Source organism: Pseudochaenichthys georgianus, chromosome 21 (assembly GCF_902827115.2).
Source record: "Pseudochaenichthys georgianus chromosome 21, fPseGeo1.2, whole genome shotgun sequence".
In the NCBI taxonomy this organism is placed as follows: domain Eukaryota; kingdom Metazoa; phylum Chordata; class Actinopteri; order Perciformes; family Channichthyidae; genus Pseudochaenichthys; species Pseudochaenichthys georgianus.
In genome coordinates this window covers 30,933,920-30,959,565 of record NC_047523.1, presented here as the reverse complement: position 1 = coordinate 30,959,565, position 25,646 = coordinate 30,933,920, and the positions used below count along the sequence as shown (strand labels likewise).

The following is a 25,646-nucleotide window of genomic DNA, read 5'->3' as shown; positions in this document are numbered from 1 at the left end:
AAATAGAAAAGAAAAAAATCACAAACAAAGTTCTTTATCTAGTGTTTTCCCAGCCGTCTACCTCTTGTTTGTCATGCTCCGGACTTCCAACATGACACCATCTAATCCAATTAAACACGATAACCCTGGACTAACGTATTATTCTCTTCCTTTTTCTTTCGAGTTGCTGACAAGCACTCTTGGTTTTGTGTGAAAGAGAGAGTCAAGAGCCCTCTCTTAATCCCGGGCACGACTAGGAGTGATTGAAAAGTGAAAGAAACCCCTCATTGGTCCTCGAGCTGGATGGTGTTTTCTTTGTCCAGTACTCTGGCTTTTTGTTTAGTGCGGTCATCATGCATAGCAGTCCTTTCTGTGGGCTCTTTAAAGGGAAATCACGTCCATTGAGCCGGTGACAGTTATTAGTTAGTATCATAGAAGTATACTTTATTGAAACAACATAAATAACCACAACTCTCTCATTATCTTGTTCAAATTTGTTGTAAAAATGATAATTGGGATTTGAAAAAAAACAATGAAACATGTTTTTTTGTTATGTAAAGTGTGCCATAATTTGTTGTCTTGTTAAAATGGTTTAAGGAGAATAAGCATAACAAAAATTCTTAATTGTAAACACCCTCCCCCAACCCCTACACAAACTTGAGTGCAAATTCTGAGATAAATGAAAGTGAAACAACGTGTAAAACTATATTTTCAAACAATTCAAACAAACCAAACACATTAAGGTATAAGAAGCTGAATTTTAAACTGGCATGTAAAATGTAATGTTATATGTTAAAAGTGTCTCAAATTCCTACTTTCAACGTGTTTTCTAGAGAAAAGGAGACGTGGTTCCATCCAGCCAGCCTCGAGCCCTGCACATAACATATTGTAGGTGTTGCAAAAGGACTGTAATTGACATTAATCCGCTCTCTCTGAGACTCAGGGGGGATCTAAAGTATGGATACGGTTAATGAAGCACCACTTGCCCTTTGGAGCTCGGTCACAGTGTGCAGCGGGGAAGTTTGCTGAAACTTTGGGCAAGCATCATAAAATATGATGAGATGTTGAGCGATGATTGAAGATTTAGAGGAGGAAATGTTGGATTGCTAGAGCAGATACGGATATAATTAAAAAAGAAGCCAGCCCAGAGGATTAGCACATGAATAATAACTTTTTAAGTGATGACTCAGGTTATTGCTCTCACTTTATTTGACATATCAGATGCGTTTTTAAAATTGATGCTTGCCAGGCTCTCATAATGCGCCAAAAACCCTTCCTGCATCCACAAGGTTGTTATTATGCTTATTATAATTCATATTGGGAGTCTTCCCTCTAGGAGCTGTGACAGACAGACAGAGGCCAGGTGTGAGAGGTACACTTTGAGCGTAAGGAGTCGCACCTCTCCTCGCCATGCGCACGTCGCTCGGTGCCACGGGGGCCTGCGTAATGAGGGCACCTATGGGGCCCTCCTGGATGGAGAGGTGTCCTAACCTCGCCACGGCCGGTCAGAACTGAAGCTCCGACACCTGCACGTCACCCTCACCCCCCTCCTCCAATCGGCTCCCCCCGGGCAGCGCCTGCCACAGCACACACCCCCCCAACTTTTGACAACGATAATGATGTGCATGGTGATGCTGAAAATGCTAAGGAGGGGCTGGAAATAAGGAAGCACTGGGGAGGGGCCGTTGCATTTCTCCTCAGGACCAACTCACTTGTGATAGAAAAGCACAACGCTGCAGCCTCCCACTGAACTGAGGAATGCATAATATGCTGCTTGGCTTTCTCACAATTCAGAAAACAGGTTATTTTTCAAATATGTGCTATACTATGTTAAACACTATCTAAACAACAACAAGTACTGTTATTAAAACTATGCAAATGATCTTATTATAAGATTTGACATTCATAATGATGTGATAAAAGCACCCCTCTTGAGACTCACATCCTATGTATTTAGGTTTTGGGTGAACTATCAGTCATGTTCACAAAATATCGCCTCATCTCAAGGTTTAGTGTCACTAAGATGGATCAGCTTTGATACTTTGTGAGATATACTGTCATTTACAATGGCAAGTGTCTAGGAAGGGCCAAAAGGTGACCATCCCCAACGGAGCTGGCCTAATTATACAATTAGTCTTGTGATTGGGGCAGTCCAGAGCGAAGCGTCCTGCGGGACAACCAAACATATTATGGCTGTCATCAGCATCTTCACAGCAAGTAAAAGAGCCCGGCGAATACGTGCGCTGCTTACTGTATGTCAATATGAGCTGGAGGGTTGTGATTTCTTTCACTCAACAAGTTTTACATTTCTGTTTCTTGAACAGAATTTCTTGAAGGCCAAACATCTTCTCTGCACTACAAAGCAAGGCGAGGGATGGAAAGTGGATGTGGAGCTGTTTCCTGCCACCATTAATACCATAGGTCATCTTTGTATTCAATCATTTATGTCTTAAGCCTCATCTGGGGCCTCAGTGCACCAACACAACATCCTTTTGAAGCCATTGGTCAGATGGAGACCCCCATTCCTCAATCTCATTGCCTATCCAGCCATATATCCTTTCTGGCTTATCCCTGGTCAGATGGAAACATCAAGACACCATTTCCTTCTGCCCATCCAGAGCCATATCTTTCATTTCCAAACCCAAGTCTGTGAAAGAGAATGGGTGTGAGGCTTGTGATGTTTGGCAACCACGCAGACAACTCCATGAAGTCAGAGGGAGGTCCTGGCTCTGCATGGTTGAGGAGGCAGTGGTGCCTCCACACTGGATACTTTACTGCTTGTGCACTGGCTTATCACATTGGATTAGAGCTCCTAGTGAGACGGGAAGCTGAGGATGATTGCTAACCAACTTCACCAGTTTGCCCATGATGAACATAACTATGTGAAGACGGTCAGATGTTTGGCCGAGCAGGAGTCAAACCCTTATCTGTTGTTGGCACAGACTACCGTTTGTCTTTTTTATTACAAAGACAGATTATTGTCTCCTGATGCTCCTTTTCTCCTTACCTACCCTGCTTCCCCTTCTTCTCTCTCATTTCCAAGGATGCCCCCTCTCCCCAGCTGCGATTTCCCCCACTCTCAATGTTGACCTTTCTGCAATAAAACCAGATGCATTATGGCCCACCATCTGATGTCGAAGGCGTGATGGTTCTGCACAAATCTGGCACTGATATGAATCTTCACCCACAATGGAGAAAGTGATGGTAAGAAAGTAGAAGCAAAGGAGTGGGGGTGGATTAAAATAGTGGACTGGCACTAAGCTTTTGAAATCATTTCGATCAATCGTAGATAGGTTTTCAAGATATGTTTGGTTCCGACTGAAGGGAGATACATGGATTTGAATTTGATTAGTGAAAGTGATCCTTTATATATATAAAAATAACCAGAGGCCTCAATCTGGTGTTTAAGTCAGGTCAATACAGCATGTGTTCCATAACATGTGAAGAGTAGACTAAATGGAGTACAATGCAGTATCCTATCCAATGTTATTGTTTTTATAAAATGCTTATTCCAAAATAAGTAAAACGGAGTCATACAGGATGTTCTCCGTGTGCCAGGGATGACAGTTTGTTTTCGCTCAGGTAACTTGTAAGCATCCCTGTGCACAAATCAAAGTATCCCACACTAAACAGTCCATCTGCTTCTCTTTGATAGAGTATATATTTCCATTTCCCTCCACCCTGTCAGCGCTAGTTTCCAGAACGCTGAAGCCTACATCCTGCATTTAGAGGCTCTTAGGAAAGCCCTGTCATTCAATGAGAGACTACTGGGGCAGCATGCTCGCGCTTATCTGCACTTTAGTTTCTATTTTCTAGCCGGTGGGCTATACAAGGGCCAGGTAGCGGGGCCTGGCTCATGCGGTTGTCCGTGGACGACCTTGCTCTCCTCACCTACTGCCTTGGAGTGGCTCCCAGTCCTGGGATGGGGCTTTGGACCGGCACCAAGTCTCTTCCCCCACAGATGTTACTGAGCCACCAGATATTATGTCAGTTTCTGATTGATGTATCATGCTCTTCTGAATAGCAGTGCACGAGTGTAAAGTAGCCGGAATACACGTGCCAACATTAAATATTGGTAGAGTAACCCCATCCCTAAAATATTTAGTGGGAATGGTTTAATTCTGACTCTGCATGGTGTTGCACTGATCTGTCGTATCAGCTTGTCAGCTCATTAGGACATTTTGTTTTTTTGAGAAGAAAATACTTCTACTTTCAATATAACAATTAAATAGTTGTTTAAAATAATCATATATATGCTTTATAGTAATTGTTCATGCATTTCATTATCCTTCATTGCAAAAATCTTAATTGCATAGTGCAATTACAGATAAACATCTAGACTTCAGTTATTACAAATAATTGTTCTCATTCTCTTTGGAATTAGTATTTTTTGGTATTCTGTTATTTGGTATGCTCCTCTGTTTTTCACTCTATTTTTGTCTTTTTTGTTAACACATTTAAAACACAAAGTAAACCAGGATGGTTAATTAGTGCTCATTGAAGATATTTGGGGAAAACACATTTCAGGTACTTTGTCTAACATGAAACATTCTGATAAGTGTTCTTTAATTAAGCTTTATAATTGAATTAAAGAACAGTATAAGGTCTCACAAACAGAGGAACAGTGCTGTTATGTCTGCTGTTTTCTATACCGTCATACCACTTAGCTTGAGATGGAAGGTGAGAAATAACAAAGTCTAAATGTCAGAGCAAGAATAAACCAATTTCCTTCTCAGCACACTGAGTTCTTAGCAGGTTATGATTATGTGTAATTGCGGAAACCACTAGAACAGCATAGATTGCTGCTTTAACTTGAAGGAAAACCATGTTGTTAAAAATCCAAAATGGATGATTGCTCGCTCGGTAATTAATTTAATGAAGTTCTTATGCAACTTAAACCAAGTATAGCTACAGGTCAGTTGAGTAACCCCCCGGCGCGCGCTTTGTCAGATGTTTAACTCCCGCACTCCTCTGGGAAAGACACCGGGGCTAATGGGTGAAACCAGCTGCTGTAGTGGGACTGGAAAGCAGTGACATTCCCCCTGCAGACCTCCGAGAATCCGAGGGTAAAACCGGACAAAGAATTTCCCATGCGCAATCAAAAATACCAGGATACCACTCCTTCCTAAAAAAACTAAAAAAAGACTAAACTCTTGAGTCGCTCCTTTAACTTGCTGTCGATTTGTCCCTGCAGGCAAGTTTACTGTAGCTACAACATACACTGAGTGTTCGCAGAGCAGAATAAAAGCGAGGGTGCTTCACTGGAAGGGAATGAAACTCGCTCTCCGAAGTTGAGGGTCTCCAGTTAACCGGGCAGAGGTGCAGCAGCAACTGCGATGTTTTCTGACTTGATCATGAAACTTAAGACAGTAGGCAGGCAGGTAGGGAGCTTGGAACAAGTTGGCAAAATGCCTGGATTGCAAATATGTGGCCGTTAAATGTGAAGAGAGAAGTGAACCTGAAACACGGAAACTTCACACTGCGTTAAAGTTAAGACTCGGGTAGACAAACAGGTGGCACCGAATCACTTCAATGTTAGTGACTGAACAATAATGTATTCCATGGTCATTTTGTATTTCTGTTCTGATCCTTAAACTTCACAGTGCACAGATACTATTGTGTAACTAAATCGAAACGTTCCTATCTTGGACATTGCAGTATATTTAGAGGGAGAGGTGAAAAGCGGTAATAAAGCTCTGACCAGAATTTACAAATTATCCAAATTAGGAAACAACACATTGTTAATTGTGACCTGGTCTATATTTCAACAGAGGAATCACTTATTGCTTTAACGAACGTAATATAATAAATATACAGTAGTTCATGTAATTAAGTCACACACTTATTTCCACGGGTCTTTTCCTAATTCATCACACATTTCTTATTAATTATTGTAATATTTAGGAACAAGAAATGTGTAGTTTAATTTTGTAACGGAACGAAAATCAGCCAAAGCTGTCACAAGGTGCTGCTGTTCTGCTATATTTGATATTTGAGTGGGGGTGTTGTTGTGCTGTTTCATCACACCTGCTTTCTTGCTCACAAAAATAAACCTTAAGTTTAAAAAATCCTATTTTTTTCCTTCAGAAAACGAGCGTGTTTCTGTTGCTGTCAGGTGATCCAAGCCCAGTGCGGTCTGCAGGCGCAGGTGCATGGATCAAATGACCTGCATCTATTTAACCAGAGCCTCTTAACTTTTGTGACTAAAATGATCACTTCACAAGCCATTTTCCTGCGCATTGTGCCAAAAACATTCAGGAGATGGATAATGCTTGTAAAGTCTGACAAGACAGCATTTGTTTTGGTTCTACGCTCGTCTGAGAAATTATCTTTCAATCCCTTTAAAGGGCACAATTGAGAAGCAGCGACGTTTTCACTGCGACTTCTTGCTTTGTCCTCTCCAAAGTGGCGTCTGCATGTCTGACTCTGCCAGTTACTGATTTGCAGGCAGTATGTAAAGGTGGCCCGTGTAAGTGATTTCCACGGGCATCCCACTAAAGGAGAACAAATCGCTGACAAAGGAGAGCCTTTCCCATTCAGCAGCGTCGTTAGGACAACCAAAAAGTATTTCTCAGATAATAAGTTCTACTTCAAAGCGTTTCTCACTGAAGGGTGACTGCTTCACTCCTTTTATTAAGTCTCCCTCCTTTTAATGCTGAAGGAACTGTCTCTGGTTATTTTTCATCGTGTTTATTTTGTAACATTCATTGAGCCCTTGTTTCCAAACAGGACCTACAAGAGCAGGCTACTCTTTAGGCCCTTAGCCTGTAAACGTCCGAGAGGAGGCCCACAAGGGCTTTGAATGAGGCAGCAGATAAAGTGCTTTTAGAAATGCTGAGAGGACAGCTATAAAATTGATAAAGCCCCATTACGACTAAACAAATCTGCTGTTGTGGCCTTTAAAAAAAAGGGGGTTGAGCGCTACTGAAGTGTTTCTTTTTCTTGAGCTTTATAAAAGATGCTCAATATTAGAGATGTGTTTTACTTCAGTGCTGATGAAATGTTTGCATTAAATCGCCACAGCCCCACCATCCTCCAGGAGTCAAGTGTGTTAATTGATGCAGTGTGGAAGCCCGGGATAATTTCCAGTATGTGTTGTTGTTTTTGTTTTTGTTGTTTATTACAATATATGCAATTTGTTTTCGTCTTGTCCAAAGCTTAACAGGCACATGTATAGCGTGTATGTAGCTGGTGTGTCATCTACCTGCCAACGGTGTATTTGTGCAAACACACATTTAGTTGGAGAAGGTGCATCCTTAGCTTTGATGATAGTTCATTTAGTGGCAGTTAGTGTTTTTCAACCAGACACATTCAAATGTGAGCGTCTCACTACCCAATTGCCATAGAAATCCTAACGCACCATGAAGACTGTCAAAGCGGCCAGCCTTCCTCTCAGAAGCTGCAGCCTTTGAAGTGGTGCAGGACTCGCGTTGGTCAATTGTAATTCTATGGGCTGGACAGGCAACTCTTTGAAAGTGAGATTGTGCGTTTTAATGGAGGAAATAAGAGGGGGAACTTGTTTTATACACTCTATACAAGGCCTTGCTTATTGTCAGATATCTTTTTATCTTTTTTTCCCATGAATGATTCATGCGTCGGCTGCTTTGTGCTGTCGCGCCTTTCAGAGGTAACGCCATCAGGGGGCTATAAGTTTTCCCATTAGCTCAGTGATTAGTTTATACCAGCCTCCTTGGCCCGTGAGATAGCAGTGGATATTTTTATAGAAATGTCTGGTAAGGAAATTAGCTCTTCTAATTGTTCATTCCAGGTGAGAAAGACATTATTGTTTTGTTGACTCTTATATATATATATTTCATATTAAAAGGGTCAATATTGACATTGCAAAGCTTCCTGAAATACATTTTTTTTAAAGTAACACTCACAGTCACCAATGTCATAACAATTCCATAATAACACAAAGTGATTTACTATTTTCCCAAACTCTTATTAATCAAAGACACTCATTGAATATAATAATTGACACTTGTTAATAACTTACTGTATATGTCCTGTTTTTTATTATTATTTTTTAGCATGAAATTTTATATTGTAAATTTAATTTTGAACATCAAGGATCTGCACACTCATAGCTGATTCATCTCCTTTTTTATCCATCATGTCCAACGGCACCATGCACCTCAGAGAGAAAGACAGATCACTACAAAAGGCATGCGAGAAAGGGACTTTTCACATTACACAGCCTATTCAAGTAAATGTTTCTTCTTTTACAGAACACAATTAAAAAATAAAAAAGTGAACAGAAAATGAACATTTAAAAAAAACATCAGCAGGGTACTATGCATCACCAAAACTGATATTATTATTCTTTGGTGTTCCTGTAATTCCAACATTGATACCAGCAAATAAATTACAATGTACAAAACAACATTTTTTTGTAATTAAAACTACACAACATTCACAAGCATCAGTACAATTACATATATACAAATCCTACAGGGTCAAAGCCTGTCAGTGTAGACATTTAGGGTCTCGAGGGACTTACTCTTTAACGAGCATAACACTTGTGTATTTTGCATAAAATATAGTCTTAAATAGTTCTTAAATATTACAAAATTCCATCCAAACACATGTATTGTAGAAATCTGAAAAGATAAATGAGAACCCTTAAGACATTCAGATGTTTGCTTCCTCTTTTCTTTTTTTTCTTATTGGTTTATCAAAGTTTGTACCACAACTAAAAGAAATCACACATTATTTATAACAAATCTTCTTCTAGATTCTGTCCGTTAACATTTGTTGCTATTTGAGGGGTTAAAGGCAGTACCATTTGTTTCCCTTAAATGTCTGGAATATGACAGTGATTGATAGCAGGCGAGTTATTAAACTGCAAGGGGTGATGGGAGGTCATATGAAATATGTCATCTCTGCACACCAGTTGAGTCTTAAGCCATGCAGTTAATTAAACCCTGCATATTGCTCTCGTACAAAGCTTATTCATTTGGAAAATGCCCTATTCAGATCTTTTTTTTGTCGTTTTAAATTAGATTTCAGTTCTAATGATAGTGTGGGATGTTTTGACAGATTTGATCTACATTTTTAAGAAAGGTCAGGGGTCACATACATTTCATTCTTGTTCATGTAGTAAGGCCTGCATTGCCTCCAAGATAATAATGAGTTATCTTTGTTGAGCACACTTGTTTAATAATACTACAGTGAAAATAGCTGATCAATGTCCCTAGCGCACAGGCCAGCATGGTTCTATACACACCTTTTAACGGGTCAACTAGATGGCAAGTTTGACAGTCAAGTGGTTGTAAACAGGGCATCAGAGCATTGTCCTTGGGTCTGAGTGTCTGAAAGAGTCCTCCTCTGAATCTGACGTTGGCACATCGCTGGAGGGGGTGTGGAGGTGGTTGGGTCCCCCGCTCCCCTGGCACACGTACCACTCGTTGAGGTTGGTGACCTGAGGGGAGAGGTTCGCTGAGCGGTTCCTGTGCGGCTCGGAGTTTGGAGAAAGAGAGTCTCCGAGAGGGTTTGTGGAGGAAATGTAGGGGACGTTAGTGGAAGGGGGTGGTGGGGACTTGCAGTGCACCTTCATGTGCTTCCGCAGAGAACTCGGGTGTGTGTAGGACTTGTCACAGCCTCTGACTTTGCAGTAGTAAGGCTTGTCGCTGGTGTGGACGTGAGAGTGCTTCTTCCGGTCGCTGCTGTTGGCGAATTTTCTGTCACAGCCTTCAAACTCGCACTTGAAAGGTTTCTCTCCTGGAAGAAATGAGAAACAGATGCTGTCAGTGTCGTGTGCAAAGAATGTTGATGCCTTTAAAAAACTGTCATGAAAAAGTCTCCCTGAGGGGTGTTTACATGTTTTACACACATCACAAGCTTAGAGCTGTTAATTAATTCTATCTCAGCATACCACCTTAAAAAATACACCACGAGGAAAATGTTTCCATTTTTGCTCTGTCTTGCAGCCTTTTTTATTTTATTTTTTACTAGGGCTTGATTTTCAGAGCGTTTTCACTAAACATCTCCCACAGCCACTTGTCCAAAGCGTTTTCCTGTTTGAACACGTGTAACATGCCTTTAGGCCTTCTGGCTGCATGCATGTGTGTATGTGGAAAGAGAGGGGGCACTCTGGAGACCACCGGCAGCCGTTTATGTACCGCGGTGGACTCAGGTTAACTCATCTTACACACTCACTCACCAACATACACCCACTGACTTTGTTAGATGGAGAACATACATATAAATAAAATAGGCTGCACCCTGCTGAGTGCATTCCATATCCATATAAAATATTGAGGGAAGGATGGTTGCATGAGTTAAAAGGATAAGCAATAAGACAGTGTAACTTGGACTTTCCTTACTTACATTTTGTATATGACTTGTTTATTCCCCTGGGGATTTTGCATAATTCAGTAAGGTGTAGAGGTCTGTACTGGCGACATCTATCAAAGCCAATGACCATTAAAACAGTTCTCAAAAAAGAAGACCTACAAATTAGATTTTTACGTTGTGGGAAGTTAGCCTCCTCAGACTCACTGTCTCTGCAACTCTGAGACGCTGTTGTTTTGGTAGGACAGATTTTCTTTTTCTACAGACTGCAATGTAGCCTATAGTTGTAGACTATAGCTTCCCCTCGCTTTGTTTAACAGTTAACCAAATCTTGAAACTAATATGGCACATGGTATGATTGCGTGTACCATACACGATATTTAAGTTAAGCTTTGGCGTAAACGTCCTACGCCTGACTATAATTACATATACGCGTGTTGTTGCGCTGTCCTGCATGTACGTAAGCACGTTTTACAAATCATATGCCCTTACCATCTCACGCCTACAGCAGTCATCTCAGCGAGTACAAAACTTTACATTTAAGAAAGGCAATGTAACACGTTTAACACTGTGCGAATGCGTCACTGAGTACAACTTTTTTGCTCGCTTGTGTGCGCAATTACGCACGGTCGCACTCTATTTAGGATGTGAAAAACAACACGAGGTCTCTTCGGATATATTATAATGCTCTACGATCAGGTGATATTTTTTCAAACTTCACAATTACAAGTACTACTGACCTGTGTGAGTCCTCTTGTGAATCTTTAAATTCTCCGATCGAGCGAACACTTTTCCACAGCCCGGGAAAGGACACGGGAAGGGCTTTTCTCCCGTATGAACTCGGATGTGATTGATCAGTTTGTACTTCGCTTTGAAAGCTTTTCCTTCCCGTGGACATTCCTCCCAAAAACAGACGTGGGAGCTCTGCTCCGGTCCCCCGACATGCTCCACCGTGACGTGGTTGACCAGCTCGTGCATGGTGCTGTAAGTTTTAGAGCAGGGCTTTTTTTGACTTTGCTCCTGGTCAATCCATTTGCAGATTAGCTCTTGCTTTATGGGCTGCCGCATGTATCTTAAAAACGCCCCCGCCGCTCCGTGAGGAGCTGAAGCGATGTTCACATTGAGGTTCATGGAGTTGTAGCTGTGGAGAGAAGAGGGTCCATAGTGATCTGGCCTGTGCCCGAAGTGCTCTGGCCTGCCGTAGATGTCCCCCGGTATGCCCAGGCGCATCTGCCCATTGAGGGCATGGTGGTGATGGGCACCTGGGGACCCTTGGTCGTGAAGTCCAGTAAAAAGTGAATGGGCCCCACTTTCTGCGTGCCCATAAGCACCTGTTGGAGAGATGAACATGCCATGGTGATGAGGGGAGGAGGCGGAACTATGCTGGTCGCCAAGTGCATGCATAGCAGAGGCTGAGAGTTCTCTCCTGAGGATGAAGTCCCTGCTGCTTGAGTAGCCTGAGTGGGGGTGAGCCACGGGGAAACCAACAGTGGTCTGAGCAGAAGTGAAAGATGCCGCGGTCTGGGCTTCGTGATGGCTCTGAATGTGTTGAGATGGGCTAAGTTTGAGAGCATTTGTCTGTGCCATGTGCTCTGGTCCAAATGGAGTGAGTGCCACTCCGGGGTCGTTGCCCAGCTCCCCAGGGTGGAGGTGGGCATGGTGGGAGAGAGGGTGATGCCCCCCTAGCCCCGGGAAGCCTGTCATATTCTGATGAGGATGGGGTTGAGTCGCTGCCAAATCCGCTAATCTTATCGCCGGATTCCTCTTGTTTAAAGGGGCTTCCATAACTACACTGACAAGTCCATCCGCACTCACCGCAATTGTTTTCACCCCACCACGCTCTCTAAAACATTAGAAAAATATGTATATAAGGGGTCTATAAGTTCTTTTGTCCGGCTTCTAACTCTGCTTGCTCCTTTTCCCACTCTGTCCTCAAGCGATTGGCAGAACATACAACAGTTGGAGGACACAGTGGGGAATACAGTTTAGAAATGGCACTGCGGGTATTGGACGGATTTCGGTGACTGGCAGTTAGGAGAACGAAGCGATTGGCTGTCGTTCAGCGCAGGGGCTCAGCAGGGTTCCGCCCCCTCACTCTCTTTATCGCTGTTGACTCCAAAAAGTTGTACTCACAAAGTTACCAGCAGATCTGTTTGTGCGGCTTTCTGTTTACTGCTGCTGGCGCATGTGGATGACCGAAATGTCAGGTTATATGGCCAATGCAGCCCAGTTTATCTTTGGTGAACTGTCTTGCTATTGATTTGAGGTCGCCATTGAAAAAAGAACACGCTGCTGGTGGATGTATGTTTGAATGTAAGTGAGTAAATGATGTGGCCAGTTTTTAGATGCGTAATTCATGGCAGTATAGTGAGTAAAGAGGCAAACAGTGATGGGGCGAAGTGTATTTCTTTTGCACGCTTGGTTCAGCATGTATTTATTATCAAGAAGGATTAAAAAACAACAACAGCATGATTTCTTAGGAAAATATATTAAGTAAGGAGCGCACCTGTGGAAAGTCATTGCGATACGTTATAAAAACTTTATTTGACTGAAGACTAAAATACCATAAAATTATGAGTAGATAAATTAAAGAAATATTCAGATGAACAGAGTTTAGTTTCGTTTGCTGTTCTGTTGATCCTACCCTTCACTCTAAATTATGATATAAATGTATATTTGTTTCACAAGTTGACCGAAATAATATGACTTCTACATTTAAATTAGGTTTTAATTGAGTTTTGGGGTGATGTAGGCTGTCACACCAATCATCCTTAAAACGTATTTAAAAAAAACTATAACAATTTCCTATGTTCTTGTTCATTGTATAATTTTTCATAATGCCTCAATACAATTATAATACAATAATGATGTTGGCCCAACAATATTTACAAGTTAAGGGTGCCTTAACTTTACTTCTAAACATCTAACAGTAGACTAAGACAAGGGGATCAAAGCGTATAGCCTACTATTTTATTTCAGTGCATTTTTTTTGACAGGACCTGCAAAGTGTGTAATGTGCTATCATTCTCAGCACCCGGGATGAGCGTTATTTACCATCATTTTGTAATGGTTATTATTGAAGTTGAAAGACATCTGTTAAACTGCATTAGAGCTCACTATGACGGATCTTGCCATTTGATTAGTCCCCGATGACAGCAGGACGTGTATCTGTCATTCATATGTCTTGATTCACACACCTTTCCAATCGATGTGTGATACTCAAACTACAAATCATCAACGTTTTTCTAACTTGAAAACAAGTTAAAAATATAAAACTTTAAATATAAAAATGAAAACCACATTTTCACACTCATCCATAATTGATTTCCAGAGGGAAGGGTTTACATGTTATGGCCCTGTTGCACGTGTTTCTCTGTTGAAACTGATTTATGATATTGACAATCTGCAAATGAAACACGAGTGGAGGTTTTATGTCATAACTTCAGCAATTGATTAATACCTTTTTGTAGTTTTGCAAAAATATTTTACATTTTTTTATCAATTTACAGTCAGTCATATTTGTTTCATTGGTTTTTACTGTTAGTAGTTTTACCTGCTCCTTTGATAAGGGCTTGGTTTTTTATTGTATGTGCACAATCTATCTTAATCTATTTTACAATTATTTGTCATACCTATTTTTCTTTCATTGTAATTTAAAAGTCACTAAACAATCTCCCATGGACACATGTGTTGTTTCGGGATTTAGTTAGCCAGCTCCAATGGGAGCTTCTGGGAACTCATAAACCACAGAAGAGCAGTGGGTGCACTGTTTATGATTTGTTTCAGGGCTCCTATTTCATACAGATTAAATTAAACATCACATTAAAAGAACATAATCAACACAAAATTAATAACAAGAATTACAATTTTGCTGATGAAGTAGTAACAGAAGTTACCCTCCCGTGTGCTTAACCGTGACAATTTGTGAATATCACGCATGTGCAATTTTGGGAATGCACCTCTTGGTCACAGTGCTGCAGACATCTCATCATTCATATTATTCTGCCATGTCAAATAAATTGATCTATAAAATGCATATTTTTTTATAAACAGAATGAGTTAAGCCTGGGTCCTTACTTTTTTTTTAAGGAATTGGCTATTTAATTTTTTTTTTTATTTATAGTTTCCATATAGCTGTTGATGCCATACAGAGGAGTGGGACCTCTTAAAGCTCTCTCTCTCCCTCCCTCTCTTTTCCTCTCTCCGTTTAAAACAAAGACGCTTTGTCATAAACAGGGTTATTTTACCAAAGGGAGTCAAGAGGGCAACATATGTGGTCTTAACGGTTCATAGGTCAAACATCCATGAAACACAAGGTCACGGAAGCCACACAAGTAACCTTCCAGTGTGTCAACATATTGATATTGTCAGATAACAGGCAGAAGAAATACGCCTTTGGCCCCCATTATGGCAAGCAGGCACAGTGCCCGTATGTGATCAAGACTTGTGACTTTATTGATCTTTGCGTAATACTTAGCCTACAATTTAAAGCTGTAACTTCAGATCACCTTCTAAAACATGTCATCTTATTTATATTTTAAATCTATGGGCTATGTAGCCTACTGCTGGTCCTTAAACCTGTTGAAATACTGGTATTTGGGTGATTTTCAATAGGCTAGAACCCCTTTCTTCTCCAAGCAGAAGGGTAAACCCGCAGCCCTGTGCCTCTCTAACTGATAGATTCCCCCCCCCCCCCCCCCCCCCCCCCCCTCTTCGCTTTCACCCTATCTGGGGAATGTTTTGTGGTTTTCCTGAGAAATAAAGAACTTCTTATAGGGGTCGGCAGACGTGACTTTGAACTTGGATCAGCTCCTGCGTTTCCTGTGGTGCGGGTTGAAATAGACTTGGAAGAATGGCACACAACGCTCAGCCTGTCCCACTCCGAGCTATGAGACTCACAAATTCAAAAAAGTTTTTAAACGCTTCCCTCACATTCTCCATTAATTGTCGCCTAGAGCACCGGAGAGCTGAGGCAGACTGAGATTGAGTTGTGTAATGGAACAGGAGAACTTGTGGGATTTTGATTTGGTGGAAATGTAAGTAAACTTCCTTTGACTTGTGAATGTGAATGAGCAGCTGTGGTTCTTCTCCTGTATATCCCCAACTAAACACAGATTCAGGGAATGCTTGTGATGAAAATTGCCAGTAAAAGAAGCCAATCCTTGTTTAAAAAAACGATTTCCATCTGTGAGTTATATTTTGCCTGTTTGTAAACCAAAAGGGAAATATCATTAGGAAAACAATATGGTTTTATTGAAGGCATCCTTTTTATGGCTAAAACAAAACAGTAGCTACACCTGAAAACTCAAAGAAATACAATTGCATTCTAATTCAATATAGCGTAAATTGTATTGTTCAAACTTTGTTATTGGGCGTTCAGGAAAGGCTCGACCTTACATGTCACTAATGGTTAACTTGGATCTAAGCGCAGTTCACCACCATAACATGTATTTTAATTGCTGTGGTGAATGTGAGAACCACCGAGGAAAAAGAACCAGCGACATATGGAACCAACAACAACATGCATAGTGGTTGCCAGTATGAGCGCTGGGGCACCGCTAAAGGCCCAGCTGTGGTTCTACAACCAGTGAAAAACCACTGGACTCCATACAGCCACACATGCTTTTTCAGCTGCGGAGAATTAAGCGACGAGATATTCGTCAGAATAAATGATTCTGCAGGAACTTTATCACTTCAATAGATTACTAAGATATTAAGATATATCACCATTTTAAATGTTATTGTGTTCTAGCAGTTTATTATAATTTGGTCGGATACTTTTTTAAGGGGGAGGGAAGCTGGGTGGAGTGGGGGAGGGGGGGTTGCAGCAGTAGCCTACATTCAGTGTATTTAAACAAGATATAATGCTCTGCATTAGTAGGCTGCATTATGTATTTGTTTGTTTTGTTGCTATCAGTTAATTCAGCTTTTGCAGTTCAATAAAATAGTGTAGTATTTCAATCAATGCATGATGCTTTATAAAGGTGCCTGAACATCACCGTTTTACACTCTTACCTTTTCTGCAGTCATACGGGCATGCGTTGCCTATAAACATTTACGCTATTTGTGTCATTTTAGATGTCATGGCGATACATTAATATACCATATACTAGGCTATATTACACGGTTCTGTGTAAACTGAAATAGGAGCGTGATACATTTCCTTTTACTTACCAAAAAAAAGATAGTGCCAGAGCTGTTGCTTTTATTTAGATTAAGTAAATAACCATGAACCACAAACCATCTGACTTACTTTCCCCCCGATCTGAATATTTGTACCTCCAATCTTTTTATTTCTCAGCAAATGCCACAATCGTATCTATTTATTTATTATAGGACTTGCTCCCACTGAATATAAACAACATGTCTCTCTCCTCTCTCTCGTCGTGATCCTTTCGCTTGTATATACCCCCAAACCTTCTCCTAAAAGTAGGCGGTAATTATTAGTGGAAAATGGCGTTGCGCTATTAAGTCGCCAAATCGCTACCTACCATTGGAGGGCCACCTGGGATTGATGAGGCGCAGTGGCCAATGAGACTGCGAGGAATGAATGAACGGGCTCCAGTTAAAGGGGGCGGTAGAAGAGGTAGAGCCAGTCCACGGAGAAACAGGGACCCTCCGCGATAAACACAGGCGAGCCATAGAAATAAATACACACCCAATCGGAACAGCGTTTTTTGAGATGCTCCACACCGAGGACACCTAGTAAGATAATTATTTAATTCTTCGAGTGCATTTTATCGCAGCCAACTGCCGCAGTCAAGAGAAGAGGACTCAAGGAAACTCTTCATTTCGTTGCATTTTGGATTTTTGCAGCACAAGTTAAGTAGAAGTAAATTCAGTGTTCGTTAAGCCGAGCTGGTTTTTTTTCTCATGAGCGGAGCAGCGTTTTGAATCACATCTGATATGGTGTTTCTAAGGTTGGAACTTGAATCGTTGCCTGCCAGCATTTGATTTTGTTCTTAAACTTATTCGCTGTAGCCGTGTGCTGATTTAAACAAACAGACTAAAACAAAATACGCTAACTGAAATCATGTTACTGGATGCTGGTCACCAGTTCCCCGGACTGGGAGTGGGGTCATTTGCCAGGCATCACTCAGCGAGCGAGATGCAGGAAAGAGACTTGAGTTTGTCACAAAATAGCTTCGTAGACTCCGCACACATGGGTGCGTTTAAGCTGAACCATGATCTCTCCCCGGGACAGAGCTCTGCCTTCTCCACACAGGCGCCCGGCTACCCTGCTGCGGCTATCGGGGCTCATGCCGCCCATGTCACGTCGTATGCAAGCTCTCCATTCAACTCAACCAGGGACTTTCTCTTTCGTAGTCGTGGCTTCGGAGAATCCTCTCCGGCGAGCAGCCAACACACTATTTTTGGCCCCTCGGCGGGATCCCTCCATCACTCCCATACAGACACTCAAGGCCACATTCTGTTCCCCGGCATCCACGAACAGCACGGGTCCCACGGATCCCCTAATGTCCTGAACGGGCAGATGAGACTCGGACTACCCGGGGAAGTTTTTGGACGCTCCGACCAGTATCACCAGGTCTCCAGCCCGAGGACCGACCATTACTCGGCAGCCCAGCTCCACAATCAGTACGGCTCTATGAATATGAACATGGGGATGAACATGGCAGCCCACCACCACCCCGGTGCCTTTTTCCGTTACATGAGGCAACAGTGTATCAAGCAGGAGCTCATCTGCAAGTGGATCGACCCCGAGCAGCTCAGCAACCCGAAGAAGGGTTGCAACAAAACTTTTAGCACCATGCACGAGTTGGTCACGCACGTCTCAGTGGAGCATGTCGGGGGACCGGAGCAGACAACCCACGTCTGTTTCTGGGAGGAATGCGCCCGGGAGAGCAAGCCGTTCAAGGCGAAATACAAACTGGTGAACCACATTCGGGTGCACACCGGGGAGAAGCCTTTTCCATGCCCCTTCCCCGGCTGTGGAAAGGTCTTCGCACGGTCAGAAAACTTGAAGATCCACAAGAGAACACATACAGGTAATTATCAAAACATTGACGTTGTTTTTATTGATTTATTTCAAATAATAAGATCGGTTTTATTGCTGGGAGTAAGCCGGCATGTGCATTTATTTCGCTGGTGTAAACATGTGCCTTGCCAAGCGCAAACACGAATTAAGATCTAATTATCAGTGGCTATTTTCGGCTGCTAAAGTCGATAGTATTCGTATAAACAGTCAAAGTAGATTTAGGACCACATCCGGGAGAGTGAGAAAATTAGTTTGGATAGTATAACATAATAATGCTTTGTTTTACTGCTACATTAGACATTTTAACAATTCGTTAGAATGTAAAACATTTACCAAACGTGTAAAAAACTGTTTAATCAGGCTTGTCCACGTTTTACTGTTTGGGGTAAACTTAAAATGGGTCAAAGGGGGAAGTGGGAGCGCGTTGCGTGCATCGTAAAGCAGACAGGGTGGTGTAGTAAATCCTATCAATTGATTTCATGTGGATAGTGCGCTTTTACCGCTAATATGTCCCCACTTTTTCCTTTAGATTTGGCCGTAGATAAATTATTCACACCCCATATCTAATCGATTTGAAATTCCTGTTTGTTTAGAAGTTGTGTGTTATGGTGTGGGTTTAGTCGAGGACAGCAGTAGGCCTACTGTTTAAGCGTGAGGAATGTCTTTTGTTTTCTCATGTGTCCCTTTTGATAAGTAGCTAAGGTGCTAGACAGGGCCATTACCAGCCTTTCACATTTTGACTTATTTTCTTGGAAATTTTATTATGGTGTCTTGCCATGAAATTGGTCAGGTGCTAATTAGATTTTTATTGTCTCCCAGCAAATGGTACGCCTTCTGTAGGCCTACTGAGGACGGCCTTATCCCTCTCTCTCCCACCCCCCCAAATCACCATGCGCATTATTTATGAACTCCCCCTCTCGTTTTAAGATAAGCCTTCAACTTTGAATACAACAATCAGGATCCTGCTATGCGTTGTTTTAAAAGTGTAATTGATTGCTGTGATTCAAGAGCATATCACTATAAACTCCAACGTTTGCATTTATATATTACGAATGAACTGCACAACTGCTACCCCGAGGCATTTCTCTGTGCAAAATATCTGAATACATTTATTCCTTTTTTTTCTGCAGGAGAGAAGCCGTTCCAGTGTGAGTTTGAGGGCTGCGACAGAAGGTTTGCAAACAGCAGCGACCGAAAGAAACACATGCACGTTCACACGTCGGACAAGCCATATCTCTGCAAAATGTGTGACAAGTCCTACACACATCCCAGCTCTCTACGAAAACACATGAAGGTAAATACATCGTGTCAATAAATGTGTGTGCTCATTATTAATGTGTGTGCCAGGCCTTTGTCATGTTGTTTTTTTATTTACACTTGTGATTATTGCAATTGTACAACAGTCAGTCTGATCTAAATTCAAATGCTTTTTTTGATGCTAATATTTATCTCTCTTATTTTCCTCCAGGTGCATGAAGCCTCCCCACCACCACCACCATCAGACTCTTCACCAGCAGCCAGCTCTGGTTATGAATCCTCCACACCTCCAGGCCTGGTATCTCCCACCACCGAGACCCACAGCAACACCACTATGTCCCCAGCCTCAGCTGTGCACCACAACACCAGCCACAATGGCCTATCCTCCAATTTCAGTGAATGGTATGTTTAGGACTAAGCTGAAATGAAGCAACACACACTAATTTCACAGCACTGGACCTTTCAGCAGGAGATTGTGCATACAAGAGGCACACAAACATTTGTTTATTTTATTATTTTTGATCTGCCAGGGAAGATGAAGATTACCAACAGAGGAAAATATGTATAATAGTCGAGGTGTATTTCATATTGTAAATAATTACTGAAAGCCCACTTTCCCATTGGTTGTGATAGTTTGTCCGTCTTTGGTGTATAGATGTTCCTTCAATGGTAGCTATTTCTCTAACTGGACTTTTAGTGCACATATTACGAAGAAATTGTACTATAATGTTGAATATTGTGATCCCAAGGCAAATTGATTGTACTATACTAAACATCTATAAACTGGAAAGAGTGCCAAAGTTAAAATTTAACTCGAACAGACCACAATATTATGCTTGTGAATGTATACTTTAGTTTGCTGGGCTTAACTTGTGATGTTTTGTGCTTTGCAAGTTTGAATTGTGAAATACTATCTGGAAGATTGTGAGGAAAATAAACGTTGTGCCGTTCGATTTTCTGTAACTACACCCTTCCTTTTGTAAATATCAACTGCCATATTTATCCATTTGTAATTAAATTATGGTATTTACTTGCTACAGATGAAACAGTATTTATAAAGAATGTTTCTTTACTATAAATATGTACAATTGTGAGCTAAACATGGGCAGTTGTTTCGTTATGTGCTTTTGTTCAAAGTTTTAAGAGGTGTTTTCTTCCTAATCGTGATAAGAATTTTACTGCATACAAATATAATAAAAGGTGTTGCAAGTGCTAAATATTTTTCTTTCATTTTTAATGCTTTCTGTTTTGATGGCTGCTGGTGCAGCTTAGTGAGTAGCATCTTTATCGGGAAAGATGTTGTCTGTTTTGGAAGTAACCATGGCACTTTATTAAGTCTCGGACATTATAACTTATAGCCTCTTGGACAATTCTTAATTGCACAATATTTGTCCTCAGGCTACAGGATAGGCTAAACCTCAGACTTTGCAAAGCCTGCTCAGGCCCTAACAATGGTGCTGTTGTTGTGCAGATTAAACAGGAGGTTTTGAAATAATTTAAACATGTACACAGACAGAATTTCCTGAAATACGGCCTACCCATAGGCACAAAGTTAATGTATCTAATTAAAATAATTTGTACCAGCGGTTTAAATATTTTAAATTAAGTCAAGAAAGCCAAGCAAACTAAGCATTTTCATTCTGCACTCTCAGCACTCACTGTGTGTTCCTGTGAGTCTATTAATTTAAAGAAATGTGGCAAAGCTTTCTCCATATCCTTCATATTCTTCTTGTCACTTTACATTTCCCCAGATACAGTCATTGAGTTTATTGGAAACACAGCCGCGAATGACCCCTCCCCCACAATGGACACTTGAGTGCACAGGAGCTGGTGAACTTGAACTTGACTCGGCTTAATCCAGTCTGTGAAAGCTTCTTCTTCTTGTGTAATAACCTGTGATGGGAGCTGGCCATATGTCTCTGTACCTCTGTTATTAATTTAGGTTTGAAGAACGCTTCAGGCGTGTTTGTTTTAATTTGACGCATTGTAGTGCTGTGAGCAAAGATAATGACAGTGAACTTGTATAGTTCATATACGGATCTGACTGAGGCTCTTTGAAGAATAAATAATTATGGCTATTTATGAATTAAATAGGCTAAAGAAAAAATAAGTGTTTTTCCGCTAGTTGTTGGTTGTATTGCTGGCCTCTGCTGACTGCGCATGCTTCTGTGTGGATATGTTACTGTCATGTTAGTATTATATTTGTCGTGCTTCATAGGCGTTATCATAGAAAACACATAGTGGGTCTTGTGATAGTGGATATCCGCCGCAGGCCGACTCTCCGCTGCTGCAGCAGCAGCAGCAAGTGACACTGTCTGGAGCTCCTCTAACTGCAGGCAAGGTTGTCTCATATTACAGGCATGCTCGCATTATTTGTCACAGAATCATGAGGTAAATAAAAGGGTGTTAGAATCTCCAAGAAAACAATGCTAAGTTAAAACTTGTAAATGGTATCAACTGAAATCAATTACTATAACTGTTTTTCTCGCGTAAAAATCCTACATCCTTTTTTTTGTTTATGTTTGGATCGTTTCTATTGGTAACATCTGTTGTGCTTCTTTTTTAGCAAAAGTGTAATAACTGAAATGAGTTTACCACACAGTCTAACTGTAAATATTGGTTTATGTGCATCTTATTTAGCACATGAAATCACCTCCTAATGGCCCCTTCGGTGGCTGACCTCTCCGGCGGAGGAAGGTATGACCTGTGGGGAGTGGAAAAGGTCAGCTCCACACAGTGTGTCGATGCCGGTTCCTGTTCGGCTCCAGCTGCGCTGATATTGATCCGCGGAGAAGGAAGAGCTTTTTTCCTTCACTCTGAGCATTGTTGTCTGTACTGTAAGGATAGTTCACTGTCAGAGCACTCCCTGTCTGCCTCACTGGGCCTAGGGCTTAAAGGTGCTGTTTTTCGGGAGTCACACTCGGACTCAGGCCAAAGTTCAGCAGTCAATCTTTAAGGTCACATAATAAGTTCACTGACCAATTTCAAGCGTTCTGTGTGAGCGTATTTAAAGTGGTGTCATTGCGCACATGCTGCAGGTGGATAGGAGAGAACAACATGCCAAACACTTTCTAATGCACATTTTTACTTTCAATAACTGTACGCTCATTAAGTATGTATAACTTTATATAACATCCTGATAACAGGTTGAGTCGATAATAAAAACATTACAAGGGAAGCAGCAGATTTTTGGACTCTTGACGAACGTCTCAGGAAACAATTAGCCGTTTAGAGCGAGACAGTGTGTATTCTTGGAATACAGCATGCACACAGGATTTGTTAATGACCAATATATATTTATTTATTTCGCACAACTTTATTTAGCCTAACACTACGTCAATGTAGATGAGTACTGCGCCCCCGCTGGTGTGTGTGTGTGTGTGTGTGTGTGTGTGTGTGTGTGTGTGTGTGTGTGTGTGTGTGTGTGTGTGTGTGTGTGTGTGTGTGTGTGTGTGTGTGTGTGTGTGTGTGTGTGTGTTTGTGTGTGAGAGTCAGAGAGAGATATTTCTTTATAGGGAATGAGTCCCCCTTGCATTCGAACATTTTTTGAATTAATCTTCACTGTAGTTGTAGTTCACTTATCTTGCTTATATATAATAGTTTCTGTAACTTTATGTGAGGGTGAGGTTTGAGTAAGGGCGAAGCAAGGAGCGCGTATAGCTGCAGGCCTCCAGGGAAGGAAATCAAATCAGTGCGTTCAAGTGATTCTGCACATGCTGCGCTCGTGTGCGCGCGTATCCTGTACTAACATGTCAGACCTGTCAGTCTCTCAGGTGAATATATCTGCTGTATTGGTTCAGTGTTCACATCAGCAGTGATTATTGTGTTTTTGGCAGATTTTATTGTAATATATTAATTATCTTCCACACTCTCTCTTTTTCTCTCTCCCACTTATTCCCTCTCTCACACACACATTTAGTGCAGCTATACTGGCACGATCTTGTTTTTCATTCTAAAGCAAGGAAATATATATCGTTGTGTTACTGTAAAACATTGCGTGTTTTTGCATACAAATCCCTAATTTCAACGATAATGGAGAGTAAAACAAAAGCAGGCCTGATACAGCATACATTATTGATCTTAGTACTTATGGTCATGGCAGCATAATTGTTTTCCCCTTATTGTTAACGGCAAATATATTGTTTTCTATGTTTTTAATTAAACTTGTAAACAAAACATTTATATTTCCGAGATATCCACTTGAGACTTGCTTTAAGATATGACGCGTTATAAAAGCACATGATGGTGGTTGTTATGCGCAGTAGTGGCCATGGCTATACTGGGGCGTGTTAACGCCAGACAACCTTTGTATTTCAAATAGTGTTGTAAACAAAACTATTATTGCACAATGTAGGAATCAAAACAATGTAAATACATATTTGTATTTTTAAATGAATGAATGACAAACATTGTATCATAGCTACTACGAACTGTTTGGAAGTTATTATTTGTAGTTTTTGCAAGCAAACACTTTTCTAAGCACAATTAGAAGATTTATAGCCAATTACACGTAAAAAACATAATATTTATTAAAACCGAGACAATATTGCTCATGAATGTTTACAATTATTCCAAACAAGTTTTGTTTTGATTGAAATGAATTTAAAATATATTTGAAGTACATTTTAGACGATTTTAAATCGACCTATTCACAGGCCTTTCTTTTTGTGAATAGCTGCGTCATTATAACATAACTGAAAGGCGTTTTAATTGTGGAGTTGTAAACACTTTTGCTTTGTTTGCACACTTTAAATTCGTATCTTTTCGTTTCTCAATGTGATACTTCCCAAATGGGCCTCCTTGGTAGAAATAACAGAGCCACTATGAAGAGTTTTGTCGGCCACAATGTTTTGAAAGAAAACTTTTTAAACAAACGCCATATCCTCTAATTGAATTTGAGCTTCTCTAATGAAATGATCGTGTCCGTTCGCCGGCCTTTGTTATTTATAGGCGCACAAGTATCACATCAAACAGCGGGCCTGCTCGCCAAAAAAAGCACTATTTTAATACGGTAAATACATTTTACTCAATGTTTCATAAAACTATTCAACTTTAAATTGAATTCAACAAATAATGTAAAATGTTTTATCTTGCAGTACCTTTACAAATATAACTTTTTTTGCATGATTGATATGAATTAAAATGCCTAGCAAAATAAATATGAATCTAAAGGCTATGCCAAGTGTTTATACTCTGCAGAGGAAGCTGCTTGTGGCCTTCATTATAATCTCTCTTGCTCTCTCTAGTCTCTCTGTCTATCTAACTGAACAATTTAGGGTCAGTTTATCATGCAGTTTGTCATACAGACAAATATAGTAGCTACACTTAATTAACATTGCAACATTTATATGTATTCCTCCCATAAAGACAATGTAATCATTGTTGCTTTTTTTCATTGTTTCTTTACCTTTTTTCGTGTGTGTGTGTATGTCTGTGTGTCTGTGTGTCAGTGTGTCTGTGTGTCTGTCTGTGTGTCTGTCTGTCTGTCTGTGTGTCTGTCTGTCTGTGTGTCTGTGTGTCTGTCTGTGTGTCTGTGTGTGTGTGTGTCTGTCTGTCTGTGTGTCTGTCTGTGTGTGTGTGTGTGTGTCTGTGTGTCTGTCTGTCTGTCTGTCTGTCTGTCTGTCTGTCTGTCTGTCTGTCTGTCTGTCTGTCTGTCTGTCTGTCTGTGTGTCTCTGTGTGTCTGTGTGTCTGTGTGTCTGTGTGTCTGTCTGTGTGTCTGTGTGTCTGTGTGTGTGTGTCTGTCTGTGTGTCTGTGTGTCTGTCCGTCTGTCTGTCTGTGTGTCTGTGTGTCTGTGTGTCTGTGTGTGTGTCTGTCTGTGTGTGTGTCTGTCTGTGTGTCTGTATGTCTGTGTGTCTGTCTGTGTGTCTGTCTGTCTGTCTGTCTGTCTGTCTGTCTGTCTGTGTGTCTGTGTGTGTGTCTGTCTGTCTGTCTGTCTGTCTGTCTGTCTGTCTGTCTGTGACATGGCTTATGTTGTGATTGTACTGAAGTCTATGTACAGTCTGTCTTCCTGTGCAACGCAGCCCCCATGGCCTTTCATCTGAGTTCAGCGGCCGCCTTTCTCACACAGATGAATGTGTTTCTGTGAAAGAGCCGGAATGGCTGTCACTTCTCCTGGC

The 25,646-nt window shown here is 41.1% G+C and overlaps 2 protein-coding genes across 2 annotated transcripts; one reads left to right on the top strand and one right to left on the bottom strand.

Moving 5' to 3' along the window:
• Positions 1–7,974: 7,974 nt before the first annotated feature.
• On the bottom strand, positions 7,975–12,208 carry zic5 (zic family member 5 (odd-paired homolog, Drosophila)). Its single transcript, XM_034109371.2, has 2 exons — positions 11,016–12,208; positions 7,975–9,702 (listed from the first exon to the last, which is right to left on the bottom strand). Exons 1-2 carry the CDS (start codon positions 12,058–12,060, stop codon positions 9,266–9,268), a joined length of 1,482 nt encoding a protein of 493 aa, XP_033965262.1. The 5' UTR covers positions 12,061–12,208; the 3' UTR covers positions 7,975–9,265.
• A 4,644-nt stretch (positions 12,209–16,852) lies between these two features.
• On the top strand, positions 16,853–20,745 carry zic2a (zic family member 2 (odd-paired homolog, Drosophila), a). The gene is made up of 3 exons (XM_034109364.2): positions 16,853–18,281; positions 19,402–19,565; positions 19,740–20,745. The coding sequence occupies exons 1-3, from the start codon at positions 17,309–17,311 to the stop codon at positions 19,938–19,940; spliced, it is 1,338 nt and encodes a 445-aa protein (XP_033965255.1). The 5' UTR covers positions 16,853–17,308; the 3' UTR covers positions 19,941–20,745.
• The last annotated feature ends 4,901 nt before the right edge of the window (positions 20,746–25,646 follow it).